Here is a 15,417-nt window from a genome sequence, read left to right as displayed (position 1 = left end):
TCCCTCAAGTTTTGAACGAGTATTTAAATCCCCTTTAAAAGGAAGATCTTAAATATAAAAATGAGTTTTGGGATCCGCTCTAACTTTTAAAAATCATTTTGAAGACTCGAAAACACTTTAAAGAGTGTTTTAATGAAATAAATCAGTCCCAATATATTAGAAAATATCTGAATATTATTATTTAAATAATATTCCCATAAAGAATAATCTTTATAAAAATAATTGAAGTAGAAGTTTTAAAACTCATACTTGAAATGGATATTAAATAACCAAAGATATACTTATACGAACGTATAATCTTTATTTGAATAAAATAAAGAATATTATTAAATAATAAGCGGAGTCATAATACCTCGAATGAATATTATAAATAATATTCATTAAATAAAATAAACGGAGTCATACATCCTCAAATGAATATTCAAAATAATATTCATTAAATAAAATAAAGTTATCGAATAAACCTTATTCGATCAATAGTTTTGAAAACTATATCCATATATATATAAATATATATATATAATATACTCGGGAACATCGACTCCCGGTTTAGAACTATGTTCACCTTGGGGTCCCCTTTTCTAAGGGTATATGCAAATTACCGCTTATCTCTAGCATAGGTATTATGCAACTAATAAGCATTTGAACCAACAGATATATATCAAGATTACGAAACAAATATGCATATATACCATATCACATGCTCCAATATATCGCAAGAATTTTCTAAAAACAATCATGCATTTATCACAAGATAATGCATATACACATATACATCACAACAACAGTATAACGGGTAGAAAACTTGCCTGAGTGCTCCCGGATAGACTTAAGCTTAGAGTGGGTCCGATAACCTATGAACAACAACATAAGTTGGAATTAAACCCCGGTCGATTAAGAAACTAGACTTTAACCAATTGAACCCTAACGTTCGCTTATGGTCACTCCTACGCTTAACGAATCACCTAAGTCGTTCGAGTACCCTCGGCTCCACCGTTTTTAAATAAATTAACCATTAAGAGTTTTAAGGCGATTCTTTCGCGAGTACCTTACCAACTGCCTGATCCACTTAACATAATTGTTTCATATCCCAATTAGTCATTTAAAGTCCTTAACCAAGGTTTCAAAGTAAGGCGAGGGGTGATGGTTCGTTCGCGAAATGCCGTTACTTAAAACGGTCGTTTCTCCTAAACCGTACATCGGAATCAAACGAACTACATATCAAAACGAAGCTCGTAACATGAAATATCTAATCATGGCAATGGTCAAAACCTAGCAGGGAGTTCTCGGGTCCTAATGTTATGAACAAAAGCAGTCTAAAGTAAATCGGACATTACGACGGCTATGTTTACGCGATTTCCCAAAATTTTACCAACCAATTCAACCACCAATCAATCCCAATTCACAACCCAATCAAAACTCCATCCATACTTTATCATAACAGTCCCAACAACTCAACATTAACAATTTATACTATTCTTTATCATGAATTTAAACTACACTTAAGTTCATTAATCAACAACCAAGATTTACAACTCCAAAAACATCCCAAAACCAACTAATCTCTACATACACAACCATCAAGCCTCTCATGAACTATAATACTCATATTATGCTCTTAACATTCAATAACAAGGCTTGGTTAAGAGATTATACCTTCCTTGAAGCTTTTAATCCCTGAAAGATCCTTGGAATATCCATGGAAGCCTTAATATGTGCTTAAGCTACCTTGACCTTGCAAATAAAATCAAGAATCACAAATTTGTTCTTGAAAGTTACTATTCACCCTAAACTAAACTGATTTGTTTGAGATAGAAAACCTTTGATTCAAGCACTCAAACTACTTGCTCTTCTTAGTTATGAAATATAGGATCCAAAGAAACAAACCTTATAATTTTCCATGGAGTATAGCTTGTGTTTTGAATTTCTAATTCACCATTTTGGTGAAAAATTCGAAATAAAGAAGATGAAAAGGGGGGAGAGAGAAGCTTGCTTTGTTTTCTTGATCTTTGTGCATAAAAAGCTTGGTTGATATCCTTTTGTTTTGTTAATTACCTTTTAACCATGGTAAAATTTGTGTGGCTTGAAATCAACCAACAATACCTTCCCTTTGGTCATGCTTATGTCATCCTCCTATATCATCTTCCCACACTTGTCATCTTCTTATTGGTGTGGTGACATCATCATCCCTAACCTCCTTGATTAACTCCTAATTGTTTGCCTAATGACCGCTGATTTGTTATACGGTTTGCTTAACTTTCGTTTTCGTTTATCGTTTGAGGGATCATACCCGGGATCTTATTACTTAGGTTTCTTTAACCTTTCTCAATACATTATATTCCTTTCATGATCCTCTCTTATAATCCTTGAATTTAAATCCTTTTTATTCTGTTATCTTATACTCAATTCTTTCTGTATCTGGTAGATTTTCGGGAAAAATCAAAGTGTTCGGAATTGGATTCTGACGATCTTTACATACACTTATATACCATATAGAGTACTAATAAAATCTCAGAATATCCATAACAGAACCCCTACATAGTGTGGCATAAAAAGTTTTCTCATTCAGCAAAAACACTATTCATAAGGGTTTCAAAAATTTCCAAAAATTGGGGTTATTACAGTCTCCCCTCCTTAAAAGGATTCCGTCCCGGAATCAAATAGAAAATGAATAGGGATACTCTCTTAGCATTGCACTTTCTAATTCTCGAGTAAATTTTCCCACATTGTGGTTCTACCATCAAACTCTGACTAGTTTGATAACCCTTTTCCTAAGCAATTGTTCCTTTTTCAATCTATAACCCTTCCTAGTTGCTCCATATAGGTTACGTCTGGTTGCATGTCTATGCGCTCATATGCCCCTATTTATCTGGCATCTGAATTACACTTCCTTAATATTGATACGTGAAACACGTTATGACTTGCTACATGTTCTGGGGTAAGGCTAGCTCATATGCTAACTTCCCAATACTTCTTAATATATCCAAGGGTCCGACAAATTATGGACTTAGCTTTCCTTTCTTTCCGAATCTCATCAATCCTTTCCAAGGGTTTCTAAGGGGATACCTTTAACAACACTAGGTCCCCTACTTCCTATTCTTTGTCCTTTCGTGTCAAATCAACATACTTCTTATGTCCATCTTGGGCTACTACCAGCCGTCCTCTGATTAAATCTATTAAATCCTTGGTCCTTTGGACCACTGCTGGTCCGAGCATCTTGCGCTCTACAACTTCATCCTAACATAAGGGAGATCGACGTTGTCTTCCCTCAAGGATCTCATAAGACGACATCTCGATAATGACATATGATCTATTGTCGTAAGATAACTCAATCCGAATTAAGTGATCATTCCAAATTCTTTCAAGTCTATTGCACAGACTCTCATTATTGCTTTTAGCATTAGAGCTTCTGCTTCTCAATACCCATTCTTTTCCAGTTCGTAATCGCTACTACCTTCCGTTCCTAATATTATACTGGTTATACTTTTGCTCGTTAGCGTTCTATAACCTTTTAATAACCACGTCAACCTTAGTATCACGAATGTGTTCCCATTCCGCATACTACCACCACTTTATTACTCCTTTTTCAGTTGTTTCTATTTTCCAAAATTTGATCAATCAAATAGAAGTAAAGGAATTTGTTGAGAGATCACTATGATCATGAACACTTGTTATATCGCATAGTTAGTACAGAAGGTGGCCAGCCTTTAGTACTTGACAAGCAATTAAACAATAGTTGGTATCCTACTCGGCTTCTATCACACAGATAGATAGTCATTCAGCAATACCTCCCCTTCTGGAAGGGTTGTTCTTCTCAGTTTATATGAAATGAAAAGAAGAGAAAAGAACGAATTGAAGAGAATTGTAAATATATATAAAAATATACTGCCACAAAATATCTGGCTTGGAATTTACCTCTGAACTATAGAGGTTTGTCATAGGAGAACAAAACATATATGTATCTATATCAACATCAAGTATTATAGCATCGTATTTCACATGCCTAAATATTTTCGTTATCCCGTCCATCATTCTATGGACCCATGCTCTTCCTCGAGCTTATACACAATCACCTTTAAAACTCCCTCGACATCGAAAATCGAATCTGGGATCTCATTCTATATATCACCGTTACTAGGATTCTATGCTCGCACCGCAACCTTCCTCCTATAGTAATACGACTCTCTATTGATAAGAGGGAATAAATATTCAATAGGTAGATACTCTACTTAATTAGTCTATCAATGATAACTTATACACTACCACGACCCGATTAGTGGTACTCAATCTCAACATCCATTCCAATACAACTCTCACGGTTGTAATCAGCTCATTACTCGCAGAATCATTGCTGCATTACTATGGTCCACCACTGACCTACTGTAGTCATTCATTTTCCATGAAGTCTTAATAGCTAACCATACGGAGTCCATACATCTCGTATCTAATTCTTCTAAGGAGGTAACATGATCACCGTTCATGATTCATGAAGAACACTCCTGAACTTGACATACTTTCATGACATGAAGTAGATAAAATTGTAGAAGAGTTTCAGTCAAAGCAACGATAGCAGGTTAATACCATTCTTACTCGTATGCCTTAAATAGAAGACTTAACTCAAGGGTTCGTCTAGTCCTTTTTGAAACATGGTCCAGGCTCATTCTCAAGATAGTACCTTCTAAGATAGATAGCCCGCTAATGGCGATTACACGAATTAAACCCTTACCCAACTACTATTACGGTTGAGTATTGCACAGTCATCAGAAGGAATGTCAATCTTCCGAACCGTAATACAACCTTCCCGGCTTCAACCATCATCACTGTATTCCTTTGGCACACGCGCCTATAATTATCCTCTTACCTTTAAAGTGTCGGCCACCTCTTTGGCCTTTCCTGATAGTAAAATTTCCTTACAGTCAATGTCATTTTAACCACCTCCAAATAAATTTTCTACCTTATTTCAATCACAGCTTATGTGAAAATGCTTTTCTTTAATATCTGATGAGTAAATAAAATAAAAAAAAATATCACCATTTTTCCATAAGTTATTGCCTCAATCTTTAGAGGTTAATCACTGTCACGACTGACTCTCAATCATACTTAGAACATCGTTTATCTTAGGTCCTAATTGCCCTGAACAATTTCGACCTTTACTGGTTCAATTCATACTTTCTCGTGGTTTAACACGTGCCTCACTTGGCTTCTAATTACGTCATATTTCCTTTATCAACATTTCTATTCTTGAGAATTTTGAATATTACCTTTCTCCTTGTAAAACCTCTAAGGTTATCCTTCAATCGTTCCTCCTGTATTCCCTAGATACAGGGCATATCACAATACCATTTCTAATACTAGAACCATTGTTTATATTCTTCTGAAAAATTTCTCCACCGATTCTTAAAGGTTGTTGTTACCTTAACCCTTTCCCAATCATACTGTCAAAACTCATATTGTCCCTATTAAGGGTGACATGCCAACCTTTATGCAGTCCCCTAGGATTCATTTTAAGTTACCAATGTTCTATCCTTAATTCCACCTTTAAAAGGTACCTGCATCCTTCCATGGATAAATCAAGTCATATATCCTTGATAGATTATCTTATTCATCATTCCCACCTCGATAGTCTATACCTAACTTCATAATAGCATCCTTATTCAAATTGAGCTCAATCCATATGGCCTCCAAAAGATAACAATGGTCATCCGCTTTTCTTTCCTTATTTGGTAATGATAACATGGATGTTCTGGAAGATATTGGTCATGTTCAACGTGAACTTCTTCTTAATAATTCCTTATTTACTTTTGTTGTTTATCTCAACAGTCATCTCAATGTTGGGATACCTCTCATACCTGGCGTCTCCCTTTCTGAGTATCGAGCCACCGGTCTTACATTTCACATTATTGAAGGTCACTTCCTTCATCCAATTTTCCTACTTTCTTACTTTCTTGTCTCCTTAGTCTATCCGCGTCTTATTATTTATCCTTCGAACTATCTAAAGGTTTCCTTGAATCCTCCCAACTTAAAGGGGATAAAATGTACATAACTCGTATGCCTTCAACCATCAACTTTAACTCGTGGTGAATCACCCTCAAACCAATTATTACATACTTTCCTATTTCTATTGCTACGAGTCTTTAGGGTTTCCTCATACCCGACTCCCTTATCATACCTCAAACTCTATTGCCTTTATATCCCTTTCCACTTCAGTTCCTTTTTATTTCCCTTTCTCTTATCATTATTTCATGAACCAACACAATATAAGCATTGATTTCAAACATCCCGTCATTCTGGATTCGTGTCCTTAGAACGAATCTTGACAACTTTTACAACTTAGATTCATAATTCATCATACTCGTCTGCCTTTGTTCTGGCTCTATAGCTTTTACACTATTTCCATAACCTTGGGAAGTACTTTCCTGAAAACAATTGACTGAACTAAAATCAGTTTATTATAATCTCTTGCTCCGTGCCTTCCTTGGCCTTTCACCAGCGGTGGCCTCTCTCTTAGGAGGGTAAGTGACAAAAACAGTCTTTTGTGATTCGTCAATCATTTAGAATCTCAAATGATTCCTATATTTCCTTTAGCCAGGCTTTTGCCTCGACTGGGTCAGCTTGTTCCTTGGAACTCTGAGAGCTTAGCGACTTAAAGGTCCTGAAAGAATTTCTCACCGCATTGTTTCCTCAGGGTGGTGGTTGGAAATAATAGTCTAAGTCTTTTTTAGACAGGTTCATGAATTTCCGTATAGGAGTACCGTCTCGGGTCTCCTTATCTCGCTCGACTTCTGCTGTTTTAGTCTAAATATTTCTTCCTACTCCCCATAATTGGGGTCATCTTTTAATTTAAAATCTTCATTTTCCACTTTATTATATTCCGGCTTCTTTATATCTTAATTGCGACCTCCTTGATTATCACATTCAAGGTTTGCCCCTAATCTTATTCCTTGTGGGGGCATATTACTTGGAAAATTTTGAGAATCTCCGGATATTTGTCTTACTTACTTTGCTTAAGTCTTCCCCTCGTTTAGTCCTTGCACGATTGCAAATTATGAATTCTCAAGTTCGATAAACTTCATGACACTCTCTTAAGTGTTAATAGAGCAATTAACAATGTGATTTTATCACAAACAAACTGATCTGAACTGAAATTAACGAATATATACATGACCATTTGTTCGAGGGTACAACAACTGAACATATTAAAGAGGATTACATCATATGAACTTATCACTCCTATCCCAAAAGTACTACCATAGATAGTCATCTCGTCATTAAAACTAATCTTTCATAACTTAGGCTAATCCTCCAAAAGCGGTGCTACATGAAACCCTTGTTTGATTGCTCTGGCTCTGCACACTACCATGGATTAAGAGATGCGAGCACGCACGACATCCATAACCTGCTCCATCACAGAGGTGATGAGGTCTAAGATAGTCGCAAGTAGAGCTGGATCAACCTGACCCTCAAGATGGCCTCTAGCTGTAACACGGGTGGTAGCCTCAATCCTTTCCATGCTATACGCTAATCCTGCCGGAAGTATCCCACCCTCAATCCTTGGTGGAATAAGTCGATCCAACAGATCACTCCTAACATTCCGGGCCTCTGACAGGCCACCCAAAGTCATATGATAATCAGCGATAAGAGAAGCCTGAGTGGTAGCATCTAGCAGTCCATGGGGTGCAGGTGGTGCAGACCCAGGAGATCCAAATGGATAACCAAGCACGGTACCAGGTGACAATGGTGCAGGGGATAAATGTGGCATTTCCTCAGTATGTGATGGGCTCTGTACAGGGGAGGGAACAGGAATTGGTGGAACCTCATGGATGTCTACAGGAGCCTCTGGAAGAGGGTCTGATACTGGTATAATTGGGGTCGTGGAAGGCCCCACTTCTTCTGCCCTCATTAACCTTTGTGCCCTTGGTAATTCTTCATCGTCTATTGCCACCCTCGCGACCATTCTTGCTCTGGTAGTCGCCCTGACTACGGTCATCTGTTCCTCAGCGATCCTCTCTTCATTCTCATCAGGATCCTCCATGAGATCCTCCTCAGCCACAATCCTTTCCGGAATAACATCCTCAACCACAACATTCTCTATCTGAACCTCATCCGGTCCCTCATTAGGGTACTCCATCGGATTCAAAATTTGATCTCCAACTTGTAATAAAACATCCTCATGCTGATGCTCCTGAACCTCAAGGTTCGGTGCCCCGCTGCCCTATACGAGAACGAACTATGTTACTATCACGATACTTATAAGGGTTCCCGTAAGGGTTTTAACTGTCAGTGCTACGTTAGGTAGCCCGACTATGAACTTGGCAAGAGTTCTTATTATCTTAGTGAACATATTATCTTAACGTCACATCATCTCTGAGGTTTATAACGCTTAGCTCTGATACCACTTCTGTAACACCCCCAAATCCGGGGTCGGGGATCCGGGTTGTCACGAGTTCCATTTCCCTTAATAACACCCAATCTTAATAATAAATCAACTACTCTGTACTGTGACCCCACAATAAACACACACACCACACGTTATAGTCTCAGAGATGAACACTCAAAAATAACACAAGTCCTTATATTCCACAATTATAAACCGTTACACCTTAAAAAGGTTCTGAATAAATTTACATATTCCTTGCCATTATTACAATTCATATTATACATAAGTCTGGTTCATCAATAGTTGAAAACCTAGCCTATTGGTAGCTCCTACCTCAGCTACGGCGGCATCAACGATTTCAGAAGACTGCGGAACGTTTTCTAACCGCTTGCGAATCGGGAGCTTGGTCCTGTTCATCTTTTCTATCTGTTGTTGTGTGATGAAAGAAGAAAGCAAGGGTGAGCAGCAAGCCCACCAAAATAATATGTATAATGATTAATAATATATGAGCCTTCTCATAGTACTCATGAAAGTCTTGGTCAAAAGAAATGAACCAAGTTTGATATCTTAATGCGATGAAGTCGCAAAAAATTCAGTATATATACATATATACTTTTCAAAATCTTGGAAGTCCTCTTCCATGCATAATATACACAGAGTTCCAGTTTATAACTGTATAAAAATATCGTTGCAAGGTGATCTCATATATCTACCCTTGTCTCAACGTTTTTCTGAAAATCTTTGATATGCATAAGATAATCATTAACTAGATATAAGTTGAAAATATGAAGTTACAAGATACCCCAATATACTTATATCTTTTCCAAATATTACTTGAACTACCACCGTTCAAGTTATAATCAGTTCAAAAGTTCATCACATAGATGAGACTACAAGACAAGATTTGAATAGATTCAATCTTTGAATATCATTATAAATAATGAAGTTACGAGATACTTCATTAAATCCTGATATATATATACACCTATATATATACATTTCATACACTCCTTTAAAACCTCTGTTATGAAAATTATAAATAGAGTTGCAATATCCAATGAATTTGGAAAGGAGAAAACCTTGGCATAAACCTGATATCTTGCTGATCAGGCAAAGATACCAATAAGTAACATTTTCTACTAGTAGATGGACGAATTCCCCACTGGTCATCACCCTGGCCGCAATAGGACCTTATGTTGGACTGCCACTCAGCCACTTACGCATTTGATGGACTCCCACTGAGCCACTTACACTTTCATGGACGCCCACTGAGCCCATGTTGCTTATGCCGACTCAAATAGATGAACTTACTTCCCGAACGATGGTCAAGTAATCAAGATGTTTTATCAAAACAGCAACCTCGTTGCGAATGTAAAATACACCACTGAGCCGGATCCCTCAAGTTTTGAACGAGTATTTAAATCCCCTTTAAAAGGAAGATCTTAAATATAAAAATGAGTTTTGGGATCCGCTCTAACTTTTAAAAATCATTTTGAAGACTCGAAAACACTTTAAAGAGTGTTTTAATGAAATAAATCAGTCCCAATATATTAGAAAATATCTGAATATTATTATTTAAATAATATTCCCATAAAGAATAATCTTTATAAAAATAATTGAAGTAGAAGTTTTAAAACTCATACTTGAAATGGATATTAAATAACCAAAGATATACTTATACGAAAGTATAATCTTTATTTGAATAAAATAAAGAATATTATTAAATAATAAGCGGAGTCATAATACCTCGAATGAATATTATAAATAATATTCATTAAATAAAATAAACGGAGTCATACATTCTCAAATGAATATTCAAAATAATATTCATTAAATAAAATAAAGTTATCGAATAAACCTTATTCGATCAATAGTTTTGAAAACTATATCCATATATATATAAATATATATATATATAATATACTCGGGAACATCGACTCCCGGTTTAGAACTATGTTCACCTTGGGGTCCCCTTTTCTAAGGGTATATGCAAATTACCGCTTATCTCTAGCATAGGTATTATGCAACTAATAAGCATTTGAACCAACAGATATATATCAAGATTACGAAACAAACATGCATATATACCATATCACATGCTCCAATATATCGTAAGAATTTGCTAAAAACAATCATGCATTTATCACAAGATAATGCATATACACATATACATCACAACAACAGTATAACGGGTAGAAAACTTGCCTGAGTGCTCCCGGATAGACTTAAGCTTAGAGTGGGTCCGATAACCTATGAACAACAACATAAGTTAGAATTAAACCCCGGTCGCTTAAGAAACTAGACTTTAACCAATTGAACCCTAACGTTCGCTTATGGTCACTCCTACGCTTAACGAATCACCGTCGTTCGAGTACCCTCGGCTCCACCGTTTTTAAATAAATTAACCATTAAGAGTTTTAAGGCGATTCTTTCGCGAGTACCTTACCAACTGCCTGATCCACTTAACATAATTGTTTTATATCCCAATTAGTCATTTAAAGTCCTTAACCAAGGTTTCAAAGTAAGGCGAGGGGTGATGGTTCGTTCGCGAAATGCCGTTACTTAAAACGGTCGTTTCTCCTAAACCGTACATCGGAATCAAACGAACTACATATCAAAACGAAGCTCGTAACATGAACTATCTAATCATGGCAATGGTCAAAACCTAGCAGGGAGTTCTCGGGTCCTAATGTTATGAACAAAAGCAGTCTAAAGTAAATCGGACATTACGACGGCTATGTTTACGCGATTTCCCAAAATTTTACCAACCAATTCAACCACCAATCAATCCCAATTCACAACCCAATCAAAACCCCATCCATACTTTATCATAACAGCCCCAACAACTCAACATTAACAATTTATACTATTCTTTATCATGAATTTAAACTACACTTAAGTTCATTAATCAACAACCAAGATTTACAACTCCAAAAACATCCCAAAACCAACTAATCTCTACATACACAACCATCAAGCCTCTCATGAACTATAATACTCATATTATGCTCTTAACATTCAATAACAAGTCTTGGTTAAGAGATTATACCTTCCTTGAAGCTTTTAATCCATGAAAGATCCTTGGAATATCCATGGAAGCCTTAATATGTGCTTAAGCTACCTTGACCTTGCAAATAAAATCAAGAATCACAAATTTGTTCTTGAAAGTTACTATTCACCCTAAACTAAAATGATTTGTTTGAGATAGAAAACCTTTGATTCAAGCACTCAAACTACTTGCTCTTCTTAGTTATGAAATATAGGATCCAAAGAAACAAACCTTATAATTTTCCATGGAGTATAGCTTGTGTTTTGAATTTCTAATTCACCATTTTGGTGAAAAATTCGAAATGAAGAAGATGAAAAGGGGGGAGAGAGAAGCTTGCTTTGTTTTCTTGATCTTTGTGCATAAAAAGCTTGGTTGATATCCTTTTGTTTTGTTAATTACCTTTTAACCATGGTAAAATTTGTGTGGCTTGAAATCAACCAACAATACCTTCCCTTTGGTCATGCTTATGTCATCCTCCTATGTCATCTTCCCATACTTGTCATCTTCTTATTGGTGTGGTGACATCATCATCCCTAACCTCCTTGATTAACTCCTAATTGCTTGCCTAATGACCGCTGATCTGTTATACGGTTTGCTTAACTTTCATTTTCGTTTATCGTTTGAGGGATCATACCCGGGATCTTATTACTTAGGTTTCTTTAACCTTTCTCAATACATTATATTCCTTTCATGATCCTCTCTTATAATCCTTGAATTTAAATCTTTTTTATTCTGTTACCTTATACTCAATTCTTTCTGTATCTGGTAGATTTTCGGGAAAAATCAAAGTGTTCGGAATTGGATTCTGACGATCTTTACATACACTTATATACCATATAGAGTACTAATAAAATCTCACAATATCCATAACAGAACCCCTACATAGTGTGGCATGAAAAGTTTTCTCATTCAGCAAAAACACTATTCATAAGGGTTTCAAAAATTTCCAAAAATTGGGGTTATTACAGGTAGCTTTGAGAAAAGAATTTTATAAGTGTTTCTTTACTTATAAACTTTCTTCTGTGAGAAAAATATTACTCTTAAAAGTAATATATTGTATGAGAAGTGATGAGATCACTTGAAAAGAAAAGAGAGATTTAGGTGTTACCTTGTTTTTGTTTCAACTATTGCTAAGGATCCTCATAAAGGCAAAACAATTCTGCCTAGCTCTGCAAATTCTTCTGAGGGTCTGTCAAGCTCTGAATCTGATGAAGATAGTGATCATGATGATCCTGAAAAAGCTCAGCTTAAGACTGCTATTGATGCATTTAAGAAGTCAAATGTTGGTTCTTCTTTACATTTCAATACAAATCCTTCTTATTATAATGCTGATGCTGAGCATTTTCGAGAGACTGGATGGGATTTTGCATGGAGAGATGCACATACTTCTATCTCTTCTGCTGTTGGTATTCAACATGTTCACAGGGCCCATGATGAACTTCAAAATCCTGAGCTTAAATTGCATCTTAATGCCTCTACCATTTCTGTGAAAGGAATTCAGTCTGAAATTGCTGATATGAAAAAATCTCATGCTAGTTTACATAACAAGATTGATGCATTTATGATTAATCCACCTACTTATGCTGAACTCATAGGTGTCAAAAATGTTGTTAAAGCCGTGGTTTAATCTCAACAAAGCACGGATTCTCGATTTTCTTCCTTGGAAGATAAAGTATCTTCAATGACTGATAAACTGGATGCTATATTTTCTCTTCTTTCAAATACTGATGCCAAAAAGTGGGAGAAGATAGCTGTCACAAAATGTACACCTGACTTTATTCAGTTAAAAGATAAAGATACTGATCGTGATGGTGATAAAAAATTGGTTGCAAATGTTTAAATTGCTCCTATTGCTCAACAACCTCAATATTCTAAAAGATCTGGTTCTTCAGGACAAGGAAAGTCTAGTGGTGCTCATGAAGCTAAGCACAAGACTAATGTTGATACTCCTGAAGCTGATGATGTTACAATCTCTAACTTGGCAGATGCTAAAGGGTTATTCTTCCCTTACAGACACAAGGAAACAGGTGAAGAGATTATTCTGTACTACGAAGATAAAAGGTTTGAGCAAAAGAATGCTAAGAGTGCTCTTGGATTGATAACTGAAGAATTTCCTGATCTAACAACTGAAGAAGCAGTTATGCAACAGAAGGAGTTAATGGATCAAATTGAAGCTGAAGCAAACACCTCTAAAGGAAGAGGAAAATAGGTGGAAGATCTACAAGAGCTAGAGGAAGAAGAGGAAGAGGAAGGATTCCTAAACCAAATCAAATGCTCTCAATTGATTCTGCATTTCTGAATGTTCTATCCAGAGAAGGTTATGTTCCTATACAAGGACATGATTTAGCAGAAGAAGTTGAGAATACTGAAGAGATGATTATTCAAAGGAAGAAGAAATCAACCGCTGACATTGTTCAAGTTGATATAACTAATGAAAATGTATCTCTTGAAGCAGACACAAATCCTGAGGAAAAAGCAGATCCTGATGCTGTGAACCTGATAGCTGATTTTGACATTGATGATAAGGTGATCAAAGCATTGGATGAATCAGTTCTTACTACAGTAGTTGCTTCTCATAATTCAAAGGTTGATAAACAAGAAAGAATTGATATAAGGAAAGCTGATCAAGCATGCAATGACTATGTGCAGAGAATTCTAAATTCAAGAAGAGAGCTGTGGCATAAAACAAGAGGAAATATTTATGATTTATCTACAAGCTATGCTCCTCTCAGCAAGAAGGATAAACGATGGAAAGATATTTACTCATTCAGTTATCCTAAAGGATTCAAGCATATTGAATTTGTGTCAGCAGGACTAATGGATCCTATTTCAGAACAGGAAAATGTTGATAAGTCCATCAAGAAACCTTCTTGGGTGGAATATAATGAAAAGCTAAAGTTTATCAAAACTCGAACTAGAGGAGGTATTGGTCATTCTGGAATGGAAACTCTGAGGGCTGATTTACTGGACACAGATATTCTGACTGAAAATCTTGGTGAAAGAGTTACTCCTTCACATCTTGAAAGGTTGAAGCTGTAAAGATTGTATATAGGAAGATAAATCTTGATGATGTCAGAGAGGAGATTCCGTACTTCTTGAGAGATGGTAAAGTAAAAAGAATTGGTCAAACTACTAGTTGATTGTTAAAATATCAAACCAAATATATTTATTTTTTTCTAAAATTTTTATTATATCACTAAAATATATAAATATTGACATCTGTAGGGCTGGAACATTCATAAATATTTTTTAAAAAATCGAAACATCGATATTGGACTAACACTAATAAGAATTATTGGTCAAACAAATAGTTGACTGTTAAATATCAAACCAAATATATTTATTTTTTTATAAATTTTTTATTGTATCATTAAAATTTGTAAATATTGAAATCTGTAAGGTTGGATCATTCATAAATATTTTTTTTAAAATCGAAACATCGATATTGGACTAATACTAGTAAGAAGTACTAGTCAAAGTACTATTTGACTGTTAAAATATCAAACCAAGTATATTTATTTTTCTCTAAAATTTTTAATGTATCACTAAAATATATAAATGTTGACATCTGTAAGGTTGGATCATTCATAAACATTTTTTAAAAAATTGAAACATCGATATTGGACTAACACTAGTAAGAAGTACATGTCAAATTACTACTTGGCTGTCAAAATAGTGACTAAATACATTTATTTTTTCTAAAATTTTTATCATATCAGTAAAATATATAGATATTGAAATCTGTAAGGTTGGATCATTCATAAACGTTTTTTAAAAAATCAAAACATCGATATTGGACTAACAATATTAAGAAGTACTGATCAAACTACTAGTGGACTGTTAAAATATCAAACCAAATACATTTATTTTTTTCTAAAATTTTTATTGTATCACTAAAATATATAAATATTGACATCTGTAAGGTTGGATCATTCATAAACATTTTTTAAAAAATTGAAACATCGATATTGGACTAACACTAATAAGAATT

General features: G+C 35.3%; 1 protein-coding gene across 1 annotated transcript in view; it reads left to right on the top strand.

Annotated features, from left to right (window-relative positions):
* Nucleotides 1–13,053, top strand: part of LOC141714696 (uncharacterized) — a 31,328-nt gene extending 18,275 nt beyond the window's left edge. Inside the window, exon 5 of the mRNA XM_074518200.1 lies at nt 12,562–13,053. Within this exon, the coding sequence (XP_074374301.1) occupies nt 12,562–13,053 (492 nt within the window). The remainder of the gene's footprint in view (nt 1–12,561) is intronic.
* Nucleotides 13,054–15,417: the final 2,364 nt, after the last annotated feature.

The sequence above is a fragment of the Apium graveolens genome, chromosome 3 (assembly GCF_009905375.1).
Source record: "Apium graveolens cultivar Ventura chromosome 3, ASM990537v1, whole genome shotgun sequence".
NCBI classification, from domain to species: Eukaryota; Viridiplantae; Streptophyta; class Magnoliopsida; order Apiales; family Apiaceae; genus Apium; species Apium graveolens.
Note: the sequence above shows the minus strand (reverse complement) of the source record. Positions and strands in the feature narration are given on the sequence as shown.